At 51.3% G+C, this 21003-nt stretch overlaps 1 protein-coding gene across 2 annotated transcripts in view; it reads right to left on the reverse strand.

Annotated features, from left to right (window-relative positions):
- SIL1 (SIL1 nucleotide exchange factor) overlaps positions 1–21003 on the reverse strand; it is an 85143-nt gene continuing 64140 nt past the window's right edge. For both annotated transcript variants that reach the window (XM_088522647.1, XM_088522648.1), the window contains exons 8-10: positions 4335–4431; positions 2353–2517; positions 1–474 (exon numbers count right to left, since the gene is read on the reverse strand). In XM_088522647.1, coding sequence (XP_088378773.1) covers positions 118–474; positions 2353–2517; positions 4335–4431 — 619 coding nt within the window. In that variant the 3' untranslated portion in view covers positions 1–117. The remainder of the gene's footprint in view (positions 475–2352; positions 2518–4334; positions 4432–21003) is intronic.

A 21003-nucleotide genomic window follows, 5' to 3' on the forward strand; every position in this document is an offset into this window, starting at 1 on the left:
TTGCGTGCCAGGGAGATCCCATTTAGCCCCGCAATTTATTCAAAAGTGAATTTACACTTGTACCATCAAAATCCACGCTGTTGGCTTGAACCACTTTGAATTTAAGTGAAACGACAGCTACTTTGCTCTTAATTCCTGGATGAGGGTGTTCACAGAGCCAAGGAGCTCCTTGAAGTAGCCCTCCTTGTCGCCCTCGCGGAGCTCCTGGGCCGCCAGCTCCTCGTACTCGCGGCGCAGCAGGCCGAGCGTGGCGCTGAGGCGCACGTCGCCCCGGTAGTGCTCCTTGCAGAAGGCCATCAGCACGCTCACCGTCTTGAGCACCTTCTCGCGAGTGTCGTGCTCCGGCGTGGCCAAGAGGTTGGAGACGACGGCGCACCAGTCCTGCTCGACCACCGCCGGCACCAGCCGCACTTGCCGATACTGCTCAATTTTCTCCTGCGCGTGGTCGCCATTCGGAGAGTCCTCCAGCAGCATCTGTGGAAAGCGCAGAGTAAGGACAGAGAGAGAAAGCCAAACCGGACACACTGAGCTTCGTGGTAGCTAAGGACAAGCCCTGGCAGCGACACAGCAAGACACGCTCCATCTACTGCAGTTCCCGGGCAGTCCAACACCTCCCACTCCATTGAGGACACAAGGGCAGGGGGTGCCATGAGGTCCCTTCCTTGCATTGCACCTATTTGGGGCAGTAGCCTGAAGACTCTGGAGCTGCTGCGGGGCCAGCGCAGCTGGTGGGAGCAGAGGGACAGACCCCAAGGGCCAGGCTGCCCTGGCCGGCTGCCTGGCTGCAGAGAATGGCCCCATGGCAGCGGCACCGGTGCGAAGTGCCGGTTCGGGCACCACCAGCCCGAACGCCGCCTCAGTGCAGGAGCTGCCGGCAACATCAAATCGCCCGACATGGACCTTGCTTCCCTCCCAGAGCTCCCCTTCCAGCTCAGCTGGGGTCCCTGTGCTAATGGCTCTGTAAGTGCTTCATTAATTAGCTCAGAGCACCAGTGCCTCCTTCTCCGGCACCGCTGTTAAGGGAAGACTAGGGCTTCGGCGCGGCAGGGAGCAGCAATCCGGAGCGTCATCCAGCTCCGTTGTACTGCTCTTCTACTGGACACAGGGAGAAAAGGAAGAACCCTCTATCTGCCCCCAGGAAGGCTCCTTGCAAGACTCCCATATGCACATTTGCTATGCAGTATTTGGGCGAAAAACAGGAAAATGTGAGGTGCAAAAGGCTGTTCCAACCCACTGCTCTTTGTGCTTCCATCCAAGGAGCTGGCTGTGGCCGAGGCTGATGGCCATGCTTGACTGAAGAGCGGACCGCTTGACTTGCACTCAGGCCACCCCAAATCTGCCCACTTCATCCGGACCAGCTCCAATACTCCCCAGGACAGAGCTTCCTCCCCGTTTTCGGCATGGGCTCGGAAAGGGAGCGCACGGTGATTTATCTGCGGGGAGGTGGCTCCCGCCATCAGAAGGGCAGTGAAAATCATGGTTTTAACATTAAACGGAGAATCTGCAGGGGCTGCAAATTGCCTCCAGTTAGATTGGAGCTGGGAACAGATGGGACTGCTGGAGGTGCAGCAGTAAAACACGGAGCATGAGTGAATGGAAAGTGTTTCGCTAAGAGGCCCAGGCACATTCCCTTTTGGCACAACTCGATAAACGGGTTCATCGTATGTGAGAGCCAACGCTTGATAAAATTTTGGACCAAGCAAAATAATTCACACCTTTGCAAAACCTCCTGCAACACAACTGTTTTCAACATGGGCATTTCTCTGTGGTGCCCGAAACCCAAGTATTACAGCCGTAATAATCTGCAGGACAAATTGGCTATAAACAGAGTGAAAGTGGATTTAATTCCCTCTCTCTGGAGCCAGACAAAAAGGCACAGCTAAATAACGAACGGTGGCGAAGAAGCAGGATTTTTAAGCTGACATTTACTGCAGTAATCCAAGGTATTCTAAAATAAACCAGTTAAAGCTGCGGCAGAGCGGCTCTGCTCTGAAGCAGCCAGGGCCACAGCCACGTGTCTCTGGGCAGCTGGTTAACAGCTTGCATCTCACCATGGGTGGACGGTGATACCAAGCTGATGGCAGCTCCACCTCCGATTTTTCCTACTTGTTTTTTCCCTTACCTTTTCTTTCTTTAAATAGCCCAGGGTAGAAACGGCAAACCCTGGTTTAATGAAAAACCAAGGTTTGAGCTAGTTCACCCTGCAGCCAGCAGTGGTGGCCGTGGCCAAGGTGCTGGGAGCTGCTAAGCACCCTGGTCCCAACTGCAGGGACCGGTTCTTCTTGCCCTGATCCTGCGGAGGCTGGAGGGCCCCTTGGCCGTGGTGGAGGGGGAAGTGTGCTCGCTCCTCACCTTCTCCATGATGAGGTCGTAGAGGAGTGTCACCACACGGATGTAGAGGGCCTCCATGCCTTTCTCCCTGAAGAAGTTCCTGAGGACCTGAAGGCCACCAAGCTTGAGGAACTGCTGCTGCGCGTAGGGGAAGTGTCTCAGCATTGAAGAAAGGGCAAAGAGACCCTGGTGGGAGGAAAGGTCCGTCAGTACCTCATGCCCTCCTGTGCCAGTTGTAACCAGTCCAGTACTGGTTTCAGTGGGCTCAGGCTGGGTTGGCAGCGATGCAGAGCAGCGTGACCTCCCCTGGCTTTGCGGACAGTGGGCGCCTCCCCAGTGTCATGGGACCACTCAGACCAGCCTGTGAGTAGCCCTGCTCACTGTGCACCTGCGTGCCAGCCCCGCTTTGGTGGCTTCTCTCCAACTTCTTTATAGATATCCAATGCATTCACTAAATATCCCATGCTGGCTTGTGACACTGTTTGGGCTGAATCTCAGCAAATGTCTCCTCTTGCAGCTCTCCCATCCGGTCCCCAGAATCCCAGAATCATTATGGCTGGAAAAGATCTTCAAGATCAAGTTCAACCATAAACCCATCACCACCATGACAGCTAAACCATGTCTGTAAGGGTCTCACCTATAAATTTCTTGAACCCAGAACTGACCCCAGAGGTGGGCCAGGCCAGGTTGGGGCAAAGGAGAGTCTGGTGTTGCTCCACAGAGCCCTTCTTCCTTGAGGTGTTTTGGGAAACCAGGGAACTTGCTTCAGGAGGCCTCTGAAAGCAGGAGGTTGGCACTGGGGAGGCAATTAGGGGCCAACGTAGTGATTTTTCCACTTGCCTGCCCAACACACATGGGTCCTAGAAGCGATGTGATAAGAGCTGAGCGAGGTGCTTGGGCCAAGCGTCTGCCCTTTGGGCAAGGCACTTGCCAAAGCAGGACCGGGGTGGCTCATCTTGGGGCCTGCCCCCGATCTGAACTGACTCCTCTTGCACACAGAGGTGGGCCATGTTCCCTGCGCTCTTCATGGACACATCTGAACTGACAGCACCTTTCCCCCCGCCGTCCAATTTGTGTCCATCCTACATCTTTGGAGTTGCCTCTGGCTGATCAGCGAGCGTTGCCATCTTCTGTTTCCTTCAGGCCAGCGTGAAGAAGCCAACGTGGGGCCTGCTCAGCCTACTATGCCCTAGGAAAGGGGGCCACAGCTCTCGCGGGCCCTAGTAGGACTTTCAGCAGGGGCTAACGGGACACGTCACTGTAGGTGTTTCCTTGTCCCAGTTTTGGCAGCATGTCATGGTTTGCCTCATGGTACGCAGGCTAAAGATGGACAGAGGGAGCTACTGGCTCCCTCGCCCTGTCGAGGCCCCTCTTGCAGCAGGTCGCTGTGTTAAATGCCGGTGCTGGATGTTTTTAGGTAATTTTGTGGCCAATGCATAGTCGCAGCACTGCATGCTCACGCGCGGGTAATTGGATCTCATGCTCCAGGGAGTACAGTGCTGCGGGGGCAGGCAGCAGGGACCCCCTGCCCCAACAGACAGCGCTGCACATCCAGCCCGCGGCTCCCGGGGCTCGCTCGGCAGCCTCTGCTGTGGGCCGGGGCCCGGGGCGGCACGCGGGGCTGGCGGCAGCAATTATCTCCTTCCACACGTCAGCTTCTGTGTGGCCTCCTCTCTGATCCCTGTGCCTGCTACCGGCATCCTCGCCTTCCTCCCAGACATGGCAGCAGAAGCGCTGGCGCCCCGGGGCTCTCCGGCCGCTCTGCCAGCCCCACTTCCCTCACAACGCTGGTGCCAGGAGGCCAGGGAGCAACAGGGAACCCCCCCTGCAACGCCGTGATGACACCCATGAGGAGCAAAACCCAACGTGCACGGGGCACAAGCCACACAGACGCTGGCCCATCAGGGCAAACGAGGAACGCTCGCATGCAGTCCAGCACAGAGAAGGCTTTATCCAGGGTGCTGTAGCAAGGGGACAAAGTAGGTGCATCTTGACCCACTTACCTTCTTCTTGACGGCCAGGGGCTGCTCTGTAGCCAAAATAACAAGGAGCTTCTGCAGCGCCCCCGCCTCGATTGCCTCGATCTGCACTTTGGGGTTGCTGCAGGGAAAGAATAAAACATATGCCCAAAAATGCATGTCAATAGACATAGAAATATTGGTCTGCCTGGACTAACAGCCTGCAATGGACACTGGTGGGAAATGTAGGAGAGCCCTGCCCTCCCTGGGCATCACCCTGGGCCCACGGAGCCAGCAGCTCCAGCCCAGAGAAAGGCCCCATTTGTCTCCAGAGCCCCTGAGTCACAAACTATGCCTGGTCACACCACCCACACACGCCTCGCCACGAGCAGTTCCCTTCAAGGCCTGCAAACTGGCTAAACTCATTACTTGTGAAAGAACCAGGCTTGCGTGTCCCCTTTGGATGTGAACAGCCAGCCAGGAACACACAGCTAGGACATCGTGCAGGAATGGCCATCCTCATGGACCCTCATCCTGCATTTGCTATCCAGAGAGACTTGGATGGCAGCGATGTTCAGGACTGCTGTGAGCCCAACAGCTGGGACTCCCAAGGGGTGCCACGGTGAGAAGCAGCTCGTGTCTCAGTGTCACAGCAGGCGCCCTCAGCAGTGTCCATAGTGACTTGTGGAGACGTGGCACTTGCACCTACCAGGGCCATGGAACCTTCCTCTGCGTTGCCTCCGGGACTGCAGCACAAGCCCTGCGAGTCTCCAAACCCACACAGCAGCTACAGAGATGCAGAGACGAAACCAGTCTCCCCAGCAAAGCGGGCAGGAGAAGGAAGCGCCGCTTCTCCTGCTCCATTTTGTCAGCCGTGACAGCTTTGGTCTCTATCTTTCCATATGTACGGTGCAGTTTTCTTTGCTTCTGCTTTGAGCTTTGCTAGCAGCAGCCACAGACGTCACACGGGTGAGTGTCAGGCTCTGCTGGCACATCAGCAGCAACACTGGCAGCTCTGTTTTAAGTACTACGGCTCCACTGCCGGTGAGAATAAGAGTTGAGGAGAACAGAGCTGCATCCTCATGCTCCACACGGCAGTTTGCAGCTCTGACACTGCGACGACTCAACTTCTCATCTGAAAATCTGATCAACTCTCACCTGAAATTTCCCCTGGACGAGCAAGACCAGAGTAAATGGAGAAACAAGTTTGCAGGCAGGCGCTTTTCTGATTACAGCTGCACTGCAAGGAGAATCTCTTTTTGCTGCAGATCTCTTAGTGCTATTCAAGCAAAATATTAAGTTTGGGATATTGAGGTTCTTTTGTCACATCTATCTCAAATAAATAACAAAAACTCTAGAGCGAGGGATCTAACCGAAAAAAATCGTATGCCTTTTAATGCTTCAGCAGTCACCTGGAGTATCAGTTGTAATTAAAACCTCTGAACCGTGCAGCTTTGGTAAGGAGAAACTGGAGAGGTTAGGAAGTCTTCCCGGATGGAAGGTGCTCTCCAAGGTTGCTCCTAATGTCTCTACTACCGATAGCCCTGCTCTCGTGCTAGCAAAAAGCTCATTTAAGGGTTTTGAAAACTCAGCACAGATCTGTACAAATTGCACTGTCAAGCCCAGGGAAAAGCAGCCCGGACAAAATAAATACAATGAGCCAGGCCAGGGACTACAATCATAGGAAATTCAAGCTGTGCTAATCTGCTAATAGATAAGGGTATGCTGGCACCAGCAAGCAGATTTGCTGAAATGAAAGGCTGAGGTTAGGACCAAACATGGCCAGTGATGGCGCTTCCCGCAGCAACGCTGCTGCGACAGCAGAGACTTGGGTTCAGCAGCTCATGAAGATTTTGGACACGATACCCTATTTCACAGAGTAGCCCAAGCTCTGCTCCTCTCTGTGCTTCCAAATCACTGCCCAGGCTGATTCCACACACGAAGACTCAAGGCAGCCCTGTTTCTTCTCATCTCCTCATAGACCACCACAGAATCAATGTGGCAAGGATGGGAGCTGTCCCCCAACACTGCCTCACGCTTCCGCACGCCGTGCTGGCTGGATTGCTTGGACCACATACCTAGGAATAATGTTTTTCTATTGCTGCTTCCATCTCAGAGGGAAACCACCACCTGAGCTGTCCGCAGCAGCTCACCGTGGCAGCAGGCAATACTCCATTTTCCACTTTATATTTCACCGCATTAGATTTATAATCCCTGGCCCTGTGTGGGAAGTTGTTACAGTCAAGGACGGCTTGTCTGAACGTCGCAAGCCTCAGCAGCCCAAGGACAGGGCAGCAGAAGGAATGAAAACAAGTGTGGAAGCGCTGCCATTGGCGACAGCACAACTCCCTACGTGGGAACATGCAGGAACATGGAGGTGAAGGAAGGTGCTTCAGTGCCCCAGCTCCATTTCTGCCTTTCTCCCTTCCGTTAAAGCTGTTTGTGGGAGCAGCAAGGCCTTAGTCCTGGGATGAGCTGCTGGAGGACCTGCCAGCGCAGCGGACTGGCGTGGTGGAGTTTGCCCAAGGCACACGTGGCTTCATGGGCTTGATTCCCAGATGTCAGCAGCTTCTCCACACACTCTGTGGGGTCACCAGCAGCCTGGATCACGCTCTGGTGAGACACGTAGCTGCTGCAGATCTGCTCGTGGCGTTGTTGTGGTTTTCCCTGGACATCATTTTGGGAATACTTTGGATCAGCCGCTAAAAGCAGTCAACTACACGGCTGGTGGCACGGGGCTGTTTTAGATCTTGCACAGCCTGACTCCTAGGATGACAGGTGAAAATTTAAGAGAGACTTTAGGAGTTCTCAAGAGCTTTTAAGAGGGACTTTTTCGCGACCACACATTCGAGGGCCAGGGGAAGACTGCAAAGCAGCAACACAGCCCCGAGGCAACAGCAGAGCTTGGAGCACGATGGGAATGTGCAATGTGATGCAGCAGCAAAATGAGATTTAAATTAGGAAAAAGGAAAAAAAGGCAGAGCAAAGGGGCTGGGGGAGCTGGCAGCACAGAGCTGGGCAGGGAGGAAGGCGATAACTGCAGCTCTAGTACCCACGATGTTAAGGCCTGATAGTCATAGCGTGGATGAGCTTCCATGGGTCTCTCCTCTCCTCCAAAGCAGAAGAGGAGACCAGGAACTTTTTTAGAGAGAAAATCTGGAGAATTTCTGATGGATCGTGTAAGCACGCTGATGTTAAAATTATCTGATATGGAGGTGATAAAACTGATTGCTGCCATGTCAGCATTTAAAGGTTCGATGGCAGTTCAATAACAGCGGCATCCTTGGTCCTAGCTGTAAATCCCTATCTCAAAAAGAGGGGAGAAACAGTACAGAGGATGGTAGACACCTTGGTAATAACTCATCTGGTCCAATTTGAGATTCCAGGTTTAAAGAAAAAGCTAATAGCCCAAGTGGGAAGAAGGTGCAGAATACGCACGCGCCTCTTCGGGACCCCGAGGTGGGATAACGGACACAATTCAGTGCATGGAATTCAGCAGCCCCCACCGCCCGGCTCCGTCCCCGGGACGCCTGGGATGTTGCACAGCAAATGGTGGTGCAGGCACACGGCTGCCGAAGCTCTTCCCGAAATCCATATTTAACACGGAGCTTTGCCATTACTGTAGAATATCACATTATTCAGGAGGAGATGGGTCATTTGCGCACAGAATGTAAGACAGTCTGGGTAATAATAAAGCTACAGCTCTAGAAAAATAAAAACCAAAGAATAAACAAGCAAGGCCAGTGTTGACTAACCACATTTAAAAGCGATGGGTGTGAAGCATCCCCAAGGCCCACGTCAAGGTCAACTTTGGGCAGGTCTGGCCTAAAAAACCTGTTCTCTGAGCATCTTTGCAAAACCCAGTTCTATCCTAGAGAAAGGCTTTGCCTCTGGAGATCAAAAACCTCCCAGCAAGACAGAGCCCTAGATAGTCACACCGATCAAAACAGAGTCGAGAAGCAAGTGGGGGTGAAGGGGGAGAACATAACAAAAGGGAAAGGAGCTTCCGATACAGCAGCACAATGCGGCGATTCTGCACTGAGCGCATGAAGCATAAAAGAGACGTTAGATGTTTAAAAGCACCGAACGGAGGAGAGACATTAAAAAAAAATAGAAAACCACCGAGAAGATGAAAATCTCCACTTCAAGGGGATGCTGCCTTCTCACTTGCTACCAAGCCGGGTGCTCGGCACAGTGAGCAACCGGGCTCAATGGGGAGCAAGGGGTGGCACGGAGGGAGCCGAGGGTTTAATGAGCAATTAAGTTGTCGGGTGTTTGTGGCTGAGAAAAGAACAGAATTGTGGAGAGCAAGTTGGAGCCAGGCAGATGAGTCAGTGATTTGGATGGGCCAAAAAGGTAATATTTTTCCCTGGGGAAAAGCCCGGCTGGTGTGACCTGCAAGAGGGCAAAGGCAAGAGGCTTAATAACTTGGAACAAGAGTGACATGAGCCGCAGCGCCATAACACAGCATAGCAGATGGATAATTAGATTTATACGAAGAGCCGTAAAGCTAGGTAATTCAGTGGAAATATGGAATAATGAATCTGCCACCAAAAGGCACCGAGCAGAGACCTGGAGAGCCGGGACCAGCATTGGGCCTGGGCAGCGGAGCCAGGACGTGATGCTCATCCAGCTCAACACGGAACACGGAGCCGCATGAACGTAGAGCAAAATCGAGTCCTGTGGCAAGAAAGAATTGCAGTTAAGCGGTAAAAGCCTTTTTGTTTTTATTTTTTCCCTTCTCACCTCACTGTGAAGCAGATTAGAAAAGTGAATACCAGATCTGGGCAATAAAATCTTAGGTGCCATAATAAAACCAACCATGCCAGATTGTTCTCCTAAACACATACAAACAGCAACCCCCCAGCCTGTATTTATATCTGCAGGGAAAAAAAATAAAAAGGAGCATAAAAAAACAGGGCAGAGATCTTGCATGGTACCAGTGCAAGCCTAGGTAGGAAGCGCAGCACCTTGGCGCACAGGAGGCTCTGGAGGACAACCTGGAGGGCCTCCCTCCTAGAGTCATAGAAACATCATGGCTGGAAACGACCTTCAAGATCATCAAGTCCAACCATCTCTCTCATCCCCAGGGATGCTTCTTGGAAGCATTTTTGGGTGCTAGCACATTCCTTCATCTACACGAACAGCAGGGCTCAGTCCCGTGGGCTGCCAGCTGCCGATCCCTCCAAAGGGTGTTAAGCACCCGAAGCTCCCGTGCCTCGGGGGCAGGCAGAGCAGGGCAGCTTTGCAGAGCCTCAAAGGTGAGCTCTGCTTCCAGGGGTTTAATCAAAAAGACCTACAATTTTATGATTAAAAGCAAAGATACTCCAGATTCTCCAGGGCTATCAACTTTCTGCTGTCAGCTGAAGCGCGGCGCCTGCAGAGGAGAGGATATGAAATAGCACTGTAAATGTTAGACCATCTTATCTGCTCTCGTGACAGTGAAGGATTGTCCTGTACAGTCCTTTCTGGAGTGTTTTGTCAACCCACAATGATTTAAGGGGTGGACTAGGTGACTCATACTCCAGCTGCAATGATCAAGGAAACTCTGTTAGCTCTTTGCCAACACAACGCAATGAAATACTGGTGCTCCCAGGTAGGTATGAGCAACTGCTCCACGGTGCATGGAGAAGGACATCCCTGAAACTCCCCTCAGTGCTAAATCACCAAAAACAATGTGGTTCTTTTTCTGAGGTGTAAATCAACCTTGAGGCCAGCTGTGCCATGCTCACCAAATATGCATCTCTCTGCTGGAGAGATGTTAAAAGGTAGCCTGAGGCTGAGACATTTGCTTGTCATTCCCTCTGTTTGCTTGCTCATTTGAGTTGATTTTTCTTTAATATATGTGCTAATAACAATAATAATAGTAATATTTTTAAAAATGAAAAGCTCTTGGCTGTCTTGTCCCTGTTGGGATGCTGAAGGGATCTTTAGCTTTGCCATGAGCCCCAGTGCAAACAGGGGGGAGAGGCGCTTCCCTTCTCTCCTTCCCAGCAGCATCTCCGAGATGCAACGTCCTGTTTTAACCCCACCATCTGCTCCTCAGCTCTCTGCTTTCCTCTGGTAACTGAGGAAGGTATTAACATTTCATCAAGCAAATCCTTCCATCACTCGCCGCCGATGTTGTTTACGGACCTGCTGCCGAGTGCCTCCAGAAGCCGCAACACAGGTTATTGCTCTTAAGGAGAGGGGCCGCTGGGTGTTTGCAAACCTTATTTCCAGCTATAAGTGCAAGGGAAGATGCTAGATCACGGTGAGATTCGCACCCAGTGCGACTGTCATGTTCTCAGCCTTGTCAGTCTTCAGTCCCACTGGTTTATGCTATTAGACTTGTTCAAAGCCAGGGAAGGAGATTTGTTTCCTTGACTCGTAATTACCCCAGACAAGACCCTGCTCCACCTGCAAAAGGGAGTCACCATCTCACAAATGCCAAGCACAGAGACATTCAGCTCTGCCAGAGAAGCCTGTGGAAAATGGAGATGGAATTAAAAAGGCACATTTGCAAAAACCAAGAAACACCCATTCTTGGAGAAACTTGAGGAAGCAATTCTGGACCAACCGACCTCCCTGCATTAGAGAGAGAAGAGCATCAGTCTGAATCCCTCCATCCAAAGATATGAGCTCGGAATGACACAACCAAAAACGGTGACTGGTAATGCAAACCACACTCCATCCAAGTCTACTCCTGGGTAGGGAGCCCTCGAGGAAACCCTAGGATGAATAGAAAGCACCAGTATTTCCATCTGCTTTCCGACTCAACCCTCCTTGCGCACCAGGACTGGGGAGGCTGGGATGACATTTAAAATGAAGGTTGTACTGCTGACGGTCATTAAAAATCCAGCAGCCCTTTTTAGAAAGTAGCAGGTACCAGCAGCAGTGTCCCTGTCAAATATCAGCACAGCAGCAATTTTTTTCTAGCAGCTTCCCTTGAAAAATAAGGAAAATTGTACCCATCTGTAATTGCTGCTATTATTGTCATTGTTGTTGTTTTTTTAAGCAGCAGCAATGTACCTTTATATTTTCCAAATATAAAATAAGAGAGAGACATTCCCCCGAATCTTTCCAAGTGGGGGATTCATCTCACTTAATGCCAGACACGTGAAATTAAGACATCCAGCCTCGACTAGCAGTCCGGGCTCCCTCAGCAACATTTTCCAATCTGTGGTCTGTGTATCCCTGGGGGCCCAAGCGCTCTTTCTGTGTCTCCATAGGACCTGCCTAAGGTAATTCAGAAGAGCAAGCCGACAGGCAAAGGTTCCAGATTTGTTATAAAAGGGTCTGTGTTTACCTTGAAAGGAATTTCTGCGACATCTGCAGAACCCAATTTGACGATTTGCCCCGAGGGAGACAGGGCTGTCTGACTCCTGCCTTAGGGTGTGAGGATTTGTCTTTTGGAGGCATCCCTCATCCCTAGGGGAGGCCAGAGCTGAGGTGGATACTCACGGAGGAAGACCGCGGGTGACACGGATCCCGTCAGCAGAGAAAGGGTGCAGGGTAGAGCCCCAAACGCACAAAACAACCTGTCAAGGAGTTAAAATGACCACGCTAGGTAATAAAATGTGTTATTAACGCAATGAGTTGAAGGATACAGCTAAACTGACTGCCCCAAGAAGACTGGAGCAAGCAGAGGAAGCACCTTCAGAAAGACAAATTATGGGTAGAAAATGCAGTGGAACAGGATAGTGAGAGAGTTGTGCAAGAAGAGGGAAATCCAGCATTACCTCCCACCTCACCGATGGGCAGGAGACAGGAGATGCTTTGACAAAAAAGCTGTCGTGCCAATCAAGCTTAAATGACCTTAAAGGCAACAAGAAAAAGCTCTCGTCTGCCATGGTGGAGGAGGGAGCCGAGAAACTTAATAGGGGAATGAAAAGGTAAGAACAAGCCAGAAGGATCTTGAGATGGGCGCTGTGTCATGGAGAGCAGTCGCAGGGGCATCACGGGGCTGCTCTCTGCGACAGATGATAAGGGCTTAATCATCAGGAGAGCGGGAAGCTCTCGGAGCCGCGAGATACAGTGGGAGATGAAGGACCTGGATTCAGAAGCAGCTTGAAAGCCAAGGGGGAAGAAGGAAGCGGGGCTTTATTTTATTCAACACTTTGCAACTGTGGAAAGACACACGCTCTCCAAACGCCCGCTGCGCTGCTCCCCTCCCACTGTTAGTCATTGTCGAGGGAGGACGGAGAGGTGCCCTCAGCAGAAGCTCCTGCACGTGCTGCCGAGACGCAGAGGGAAGGGGCTCGGGCTGTCAACCAGCTCATCACAGCCTCGTAAACATATCTGGCCTTGCGTTTCCATCTGTCTTTACTGCGTGGTGGGTCAGGGCAGGAGAAGGGGAAGCGGCCGTCCAAGGGTTCATCAGCACCGTGGCTGCACGTGGCAGCTGGAGACACTTAAGGAAAGGGCTGCAGAAAGTGCGGGTGCGAGCCCTTCCTCGGGGGTGGGCAGTGGTAAACCGCGGTGGGAGCGCCCTGCGCCGCGCGGGCGCTGAGGCGTCTCCTCGGCGACGTGCACCGGCGCAGCAGCCACGTTGATGTCGGAGCGTTTGCACGCAGGAGGCTGCTCCAGCTGAGCACGCAGACGTCTGCGATGAAGAGCTGCCAGTGACTGATAACCCCGGAGCATCGCCCGCCTCGATGTCACCTGAAGTGGGAAAAGCCGGTCTCCTTCCCCACCAGAGCTGCTGGTGCTTCCTCATGGACAACGGCCCTTCCTGCTGCTTCTAACTCCGCTCCCCTCCTGCCCTTGCCGTGTCCCTCAGCAAGAACAACCCCAATCTCCCCGCCAATCCAAGGAGCATCCGGGCTGGCAGAGCAGGCAAGATCCCACTTTTCTCTTGCTTCCTTCAGCTACAGCCCTTGTCCCGAGGAGGGACAGGGCAGCCAGACTGCGACAGCAAGGCAGAGGCCAGGTCAGGTGTCACGCTGACGTGACCATTCAGAGCAGCAGGATGACAACCATCAACCACCACCAAGGCCTCTCGGCCATGAGGTAAATCTGGGCAAGTTCCCAGGTTTAACATGCTCCGTGTTTACGTGCTTCATGCCATGCCACGCGGCATATGTCACGTGCTGCCTTTGACAATCTGGGCCCAGTGGTGCATTGAAAGGAACCTCCATGTTTCACGGCACAGGCCTGGGGACACGGCACTAACCGCAGACATGTTGCTTCCTCTCAAAATGTAGGCCACAAAGCCACTGCAGTTCTGCTTTTCCTTGTAAATCAGGGGCTTACACATGTAGTTGGCCTAAACCGTAAGAGCAAACAACAGCAGCGCTAACACAGTGCCAGCAATAATTCATGCCTATAATAAATGCCTGTTAAAGTGAACAGCAGCCTTTTAGAAAATCTGGCTCCTCATGTCATGTATAAAACAAACCCCAAAACTCATTTACAGCAAAGTTTTTTATGGGGGGAGGCTGAGGAGGCCTCAAAAAGAAGTTAAATGCCAATGTTCAGGGACTATTCCAGCTACAACTTGGAGCTCTGGACTAAGCCCAGGGCCATGCCCAGAGGCTAAACTTGCTCTGAGTATGAACAGAGCAGCTTTTTGGAAAGTGCAGCACCTCCCTATTCCTTGGCAAGCAGGCGACAGAGTAAATGGTTTATGGAGCGCCCTGCTCCCCCCTGCCTGCGCCAGCAGGGAAGCTGCAGGTGAGATGTCACCTGCTGAGCAGGGTGCTGAGACACCATCACTTTCAGTCGTTGAGTTGCTTTGAAAATCGCCAGGGCTGAACGGTGCTCAGAGAGCCAGCAAAGAGCAATGGCAGCCCAGTGGCTGTCACCAAGCAGAAGTTGCCTGATGGGGTCCCGAAAGCAAACCCTCACCCACCACTCAAAGGCATCATCGCATGCCCAGCATGACGCTCATCTCAAGCTCTCCTTCAAGTTTTCTCCTTGTGCACTGCTCAGGAAACACAAGGTCATCTCTCACAAGGACCCTACTGATGCCCTTCCAGGCATATCTTATGCTCCTGTTTCTCAAGGGCTTCGGAGTTCTGACATCCAGTAGCTTTGCTGGCCTCTGGTTTCTTCAGCATCAGGCCAGCTCTTCACTTCCTAATCTGCTGGAAGCAGCAATTTGGAGCATGACACCTCAGTAGTAAAACACCTTTGACAGGCTTTGGACCACCAAAGCTCGAAGGTCTGGGGTCCCGATAGACTTCGCTAAAGATGAATTCTCTGTTTTATATTTTCCTGTGGCAAATCTGCCTTTTTCCCCCCATGCAGTTGAGCTGAGCATGACTGGAAAGAGCTTGGTAAGGACTGCAGTCCTTCCCTTTGCTGTGAGGCTTCCCTGTCCAGAAATTTCCTGTAACTTCAGAGCTGTAGGACTTCTGAAGGAAGCAGCATCCGTCACAGTTGGGAAGGGACCTTTTTACCTAATTCCGCACTAGAAAATCTGCCAAGATGATTCTCCCATCTCCCAGCTAACAGCAACGGAGATTTCACGATGCCAGGACAGGCAGTGCTGCTATGACAACCCAAAGGGGAGACGTGTGAAGAGAGAGAACTCCCTCTCCAAGTCTCGGGTGCTCTCCAGGTATCCAGGAGAGCTTCAGATACTGCAGCGTTTCCCTGGATCCGCTTGGATATTTGGCAAGCTCCGGAAGATTGACATCCATATTGGAACAGCACAGTCCTCCTAAGTACAAGTTGGGAGGACAGGCAAAGATTCCTAGGGAGCGCAGATGAATATTCATGAAGGAACTCAGTTTGGGAGAGGAAATGAATCAAGTATGACAAATGCTGCCTATTAGAAAAAGAGGGTGGTGTCTATTTTTAGTGGAGTTAAGCAAACATTAAAGCTCACTCTCCAAGAACTCCAAATAATACCCCTCTCTGGCAATGCCTCTCCACTGCTCAATAAGAATTTAGCAGCATGTTGCCACCGCCAAAAACTGCTCCTCTGAACAGAAGTTTTTCTGATTCAGCCCCCATATGTGTTTTATAAAAATAAAAGTTTTTAATCTATAATCTGCATAGGAGGATGTGACAGCTTCCACTAGGATTTCTTTCCCCTCCCTCTGGAATCATGAAGCTCGAAGGAACCTTTTTAAGGCGGAAGAAAACGCTGCATTCACATCTCCGAAAAGAGCACTCACGCGGAGCTGTAATCACTTCAGATGCACAGAATTATCAGGAGGAGAAAATTCATCTCACTTAGAATCAAGACCCAATTTGAAGCAGAAAGGAAGAGGCTTGGTTTGCTGCGATGCCAAGCACTCAGACTTCTCACTGAAGGCAAAGAAGCCCCAGCTGCTCGGAGCTATCGAAAATCACGCCCAGAAGCTCTAGTGAAAGTTGTTTGCAGAGATTACAGCAGGGCTGATAAGGATATTGACTCTTCCAAATAGGCCCACATTATTTTATATTTTTAGAGATGCTTAGCCTGGGTGTTATTATTATTACATGCAGAGGTGGAGTAGTCACTGCCTCCTTCTCAGAACCCAGTAACGCTGCTGCCTTTCAGTGGGCTGTTCTCATCTTCTTGTTAATATTAAGAGTTTCCCTCTCTCACTTTTCTGGCTTATAAAATGTGCCAATTAAATAAGACAACAGAAGGAGACTATTGACAGACAAAAATAACAGGATTCCCACGAAGTTAATTGAAAGGACTTGAAATTGTCACCTAAGCTGCTCCAAACCCGAGATGGACACCAGTGTGCTTGGAGGGGACATCCCACTGGGCACTTAGAAGATCCCCCAGGGAAGGGCATGGATCATGTCCTTGGGGTGAAGGACCCTCCTGGAAAACCCTCTGTAGCATCAGTTCAGACCCGCTCAGCTCAGGGGGCTGCCTTCTGCACTGTCACACACCGAGCAGGCAAGGACCAACTCTGTCGAAGCAAAACATGCCAATTCTTACCGATTCCTCCTGCTGAGCACCTGGCTTTTGTTCCAGTTTCTCATGGAGTTTCAATCACTGTCTAAAAGGCCTAAAATGAACAATCTCTGAAGTTAGATGTGTCGAGTGTTTATTATTGATCACCCATCTGTAGCATTCAGCAGCCACAAACCAGCCCGGCTTGGGTCTCACTGTGCTGGTCTCATTGCCCTCAAAGCAGGAACCCTGCAGACATACCCCAGTCTTGCCTCATAAGGACAAGAGACAACATTTTCAAGAGAAACTGAGCAACTTGGGGCGTTGGGGTCTCTTGAAACTCGAAGAGGTGACTTGGTTGATCAAGATACCTACATTTTGCTCACAGGCAGCATGGGAGAGACTTACTGGCAGCTGCTTAATACTGAATCTACCCAAAACCAAAGCATTTGCCAGAGGCTTGATGAAAGTCTAGAGGCTTGGGCTGGACAGGCCCTTGAGGGAAGGATTTCTGGAGAGTCATCTTCACACTAAGGGACCAGGAACAAATCCACGGCAGAGGGATGCAGTCTTTGCCAAAGTTGGCATCCAAATAAGAACTGTGTTTTGGGGCTCCTGCACATGAGGTGAGTAAGAGGTGATGCCGCTTGCTGGGATTTCTCTCTTGGTCTCTCCCTCCTGACTGAGCATCTCCAGGATTCCCCCAGCTTTCGGGTTAGGAGTCCCCCTTTCCTCCATGGGGGAACAGGCTCCCCTTTAACGAAGGCTCGTGGATGCATCCCCTGGATCTGCTGGCATCCAAGCCAAGGTGGCGCTGGCTGGGTCTCCAGGAAGGCTGGCGGGGTGACCAGCTCGCAGGGCTCGGCCGTGCTGCGACGCCGTTTGTTAGCAGCGTCGCGTCCAGCGTCCTTTGGAAAGCACAGCCTCGTCCCCTGCCGCAGCCAGCCCTCCGCAGCTGTTGCCATGGTTATTGCATTTGAATGCTTTTCATCAAGAAGATGCTGCAATTCCCAGTTTGTCTCCAGCATGAGTTATTTGGGAACAGCTGGCTACAACTGGAACAACAGTGAGTTGCAATAATGGGCTCAAACTACCCACGGAAGCCAGCGATTCCTGCCATTTTTGGTTGCCCTCTCTGGTCTTTGTCAGGTTCAGATTTAAAGCAGGGGTTAGGAGATATGTAGAAAAGAATACATGCTTCCTGGAGAGAAACACAGTTTTCTGTGTGAGTAGATGAAGGGTGTCTCTTTCTACCCAGCCTCTGCCTTTCAATCAATCATAAAAAGATATAAAGGGGCACAGCAATAAGATGGGTAAAAAAAGCATATATCCTCACCTGTCGCATACAGATGGAGAAATGAGACTTATTTTCCAGGTCTATCATGTTAATTGTTCATCAGGGTATTACAGGCAAAACCCCAAGCACGTGCATCAGTCCAGAGGAGTAACTAACACCCGAGGCCTTCCCTTCGCGCCGGCAGACAGCTCTGCGCCACGGTGCGTTCGGTTTTGTGACATCAATGCCCGTTTCTACTCTATCACTCGTTCTGCAGAGCCAACCTGATCCAGAGCTGGGGCCTGGGCCACAAGAAGCGGTGCAGCTAGGGGAGAGCCAGTTGCGGTTGACTCCAGCCCAGCCCGTCGTGCCTTAGGATGTGCAGGGACCCAAGGCACTGGGGGCTCTCACCCTGGGGCAACCTCGGGAAGCAGGAAGAGCTCAGCTTATTTCAGGAGCTAATGTTTAAGAGCCTAAGGGCAAGAAAAAAAACCTGCATAAGCTGGAAAGCAAGCGCACGGCACACTGAGGTGCTCCTTCAAGCTCGCTGCAGCGGTGCCCGCTGATCATCTGCCCAAGGCAATGCCTTGCCCACAAGAGTTAGAATGTCCTCTCAACACGCTAAAGTCAAATAAGTGAATTTATATTACATCAGGGCCAAGGAAATCTTGTTTCTGCCCTTTCCTTGAGTTTACCAAAAAGAGACAGAAAAAGACTTCACTTACTCCAGCTAAACTAGCTGGATTTAGAGAAATTAAATTTGCCAGTTCATTAGCGTGCAACATAAAAATGAAATGTTCATTTCTAATGCCTGATCCACTAATCCACAATCCGCTGATCTGCAGTCCCCCAAATCCCCCGGGAAAGAAAAGAAATTCCCCAGCAGCCTCCCACTATTTCCTTAAGAATTCCCATCCAGGTCCTGCAGAAAGAGCTCACATTACAGAGTCTTCCTCCCTTTACAACATAGACCGCGGCACATTTGCTGCCATGCTAGAGGGTATCATGAATAATGAAAACCAAATTGCACTTGTCAGAATAAATGAACAATGGATGTTTTGTGAGGTGCCAGGCTTGATGCTTGGCATGTTTGCTCAATCCCCCATTGATCTGCAATGTCAGCTCCTTTGCAGCAGCCCTCCCACTTGTGATGGACAATTAGCAAGGTCCTATTCAAGCCCCTGACTCTGAAGGGCTGCCGCTGCATTGCAGGAAAGGGTGCTGGGAGCCTGTGAAAATGTTGCTCTCACCCAGCCTAAGGCATTTGCACAGGGATGCTGGAGGTGAGTCCATCTGCACCTTCCTCCATCTCACGTGCTAGCATCCATGGAAGCTGCTCCTCAGGAAGGGAGATGGACCCAAAGCATCTCTTCTCTAGGGGAGGCAATTGCAGGCAGGCAGCTCTCACGTAGGAAAATGCAGATTGCAGATGTTAAACCATGACCTCTGTGTGCAGCATCAGCCTTCCACACCAAATCTTTCTTTCCTTTAATTTTAACCCCTCTGCCTCATTCCAAGAGCTAAGGTAGACCTCTCTCTCTTACCTCCAGCAGGACCTGAAAGAGTCTGAGGAACATGAGTGCAGGGCAGCCTGACACATCTGCCTCTCAGCCCACATTAACCACACATCACTTCCATATCTCCGAATTTCCATTCCCAAGTTCACGGAGCATCCCCTGAAATATCCCCCTCGCTCAGCAGCTCTGCTGCAGACCTCTGCAGTGGCACATAGACCATCAGCGTGCAGCTGCGGGGAGCCTGAGTCTAGACATAGCAGCTCATTAACAAAGCGCATCGTGACACATAGGGACCTTCATCGGCCTTTTGGTTTCTTTACCTGTCAGCCTGGGCCTGCACTCTGTTTTCACATCTCTTCCAGGAATAACACGACGCGCCACTCTGCACATCATCTCCTCCAGCTCCACGCGGCAGCCTGGAAGGTGACAACCCAGGACCGACTCTGTCAGTGACATCTGTACTTTCCTACGCCAAGCTCCTCAGGCTGGGCCTTGTGGGGTGATTCAAGCTGGCTGGAGTGTTCTCAAGATGCTCATGGGGTAGGACCAAGGCTTGACTCCATTTGACTCTAAAGGGATTCAATTAATCATAAAGCCAGTTCCATTTTGGGCTCCATCTGTCTTCGTGCCTTCAGGGACTAATAATGCCTTGCTGTGTGTTTGCACACACTAGCTGAACTGAAATTAGGGAAGATTTCAATATGAAGTGTTCAAGAAGAAAATGCATTTTTGGAAAGGAAAATTTCCAGAGTCGTTATCTTTCTTCATTCAAGAAAAAAAAAAGAAAAAAGATATTTTAAATAAAAAGAGCAGCAGGATATTAATTTGAGAAGAAGCTCTGGTGAACTCCTGGTTGCTTCAAGATGTGCAAACATACTAAGGTCATGTTTACGGGCTTCCATGCCAGAATATGTAAGGTAATGTAACATAATCTGCCTCCCAAGGGAGATGAGAAACCTACAGAGATCAGAAACACTCATGCAAGAGCTGCCGAAATGGATTCTTGCATCAGCCCCCCTGCTGCACAAGGCACGGACCAGAATTCAGAAACCCGTTTCAACTCTGTTACCTAGACAGAACTAGATAAAAACAACCACCCTTGTGTTTCAGGACACAGGGCAGTTTTTAGCTGCTTAGGGCTAGGGGAGCCTCAGCTACATTTTACCGTACTGTTAGCACACCATGTGTTTTTGTTCCTTCCTCTGCAAACACAAGCATGGGACAGGATCGAACATCCATTTTAATAAGGCCATTCCTATGCTGACTGGGTGGTTTATACAAAACAATAGGCCAACAAGGAGTTGGTCTCGGCAGCTGGAGCTAAGGGTTAACAGCCAGGCCATGCAAAGAGCCGCTGCGAAGCTCCCACCGCCCTGTCACACGCACTGGGGGTATCCGCCACCTCCCAAGGTGGCCCTCCAGCAGCTACTCATTCACACACTGAGATGTCCTCTCACCAAAGGGCGGCTTTGGTGACAGCTGACAGGGACACACACACACACACATGGATATTCAAAATTCAGGTTGGCTTCAGGACTAGTGACAGAATTGCATAGGTACAGCTGGGCTTTGGGACCAGAAGAACTAAGAAAGCATCATGAAAGTGGAAAAAAAGAAGCGTGATTTTGAGTATTTGCCATGACCCATATGTTGCACCCAACACCCATCTGATTGCTGGAAGCATCCTTCATCTCTCCCATCCTCTATTTTCAAGGCATTCAAAAAAATACAAGGAGAGACCATCTGGAAAGTACAATTGCAAAAAAAACCCTGTGTGATGCATCCACGATGAACTGATGAACTCCGTAGGGACTGGCCCAGAGCGAATACGCAAGCGCTGCCGCGCGCTGGAGGGACAGCCGGGCCCGCGCGGGGCCCAACGCTGCGATGGCAGCCGCCTGCAGCAGCCGTGGGGCCTGGAAGACATCTGCAGCCCAGCAGAAGGGACCGGTGAGGTACAGCAAGAGCATCTGGAGAAGCGAATTCCCCCTAAAAGCAGCTCGGCTCTCAGGCAGTGGGTGACGGGGGCCATGACTCTGTGGGAAGCGGCGGTGCCAACACGTCCCAGGCCAGCGAAGCACCTCTGAGGCGGCTGGT

The sequence above is a fragment of the Tinamus guttatus genome, unplaced genomic scaffold (genome assembly GCF_059628265.1).
Source record: "Tinamus guttatus ecotype Peru unplaced genomic scaffold, ASM5962826v1 Tinamus_guttatus_pri_ptg000155l, whole genome shotgun sequence".
NCBI lineage: Eukaryota > Metazoa > Chordata > Aves > Tinamiformes > Tinamidae > Tinamus > Tinamus guttatus.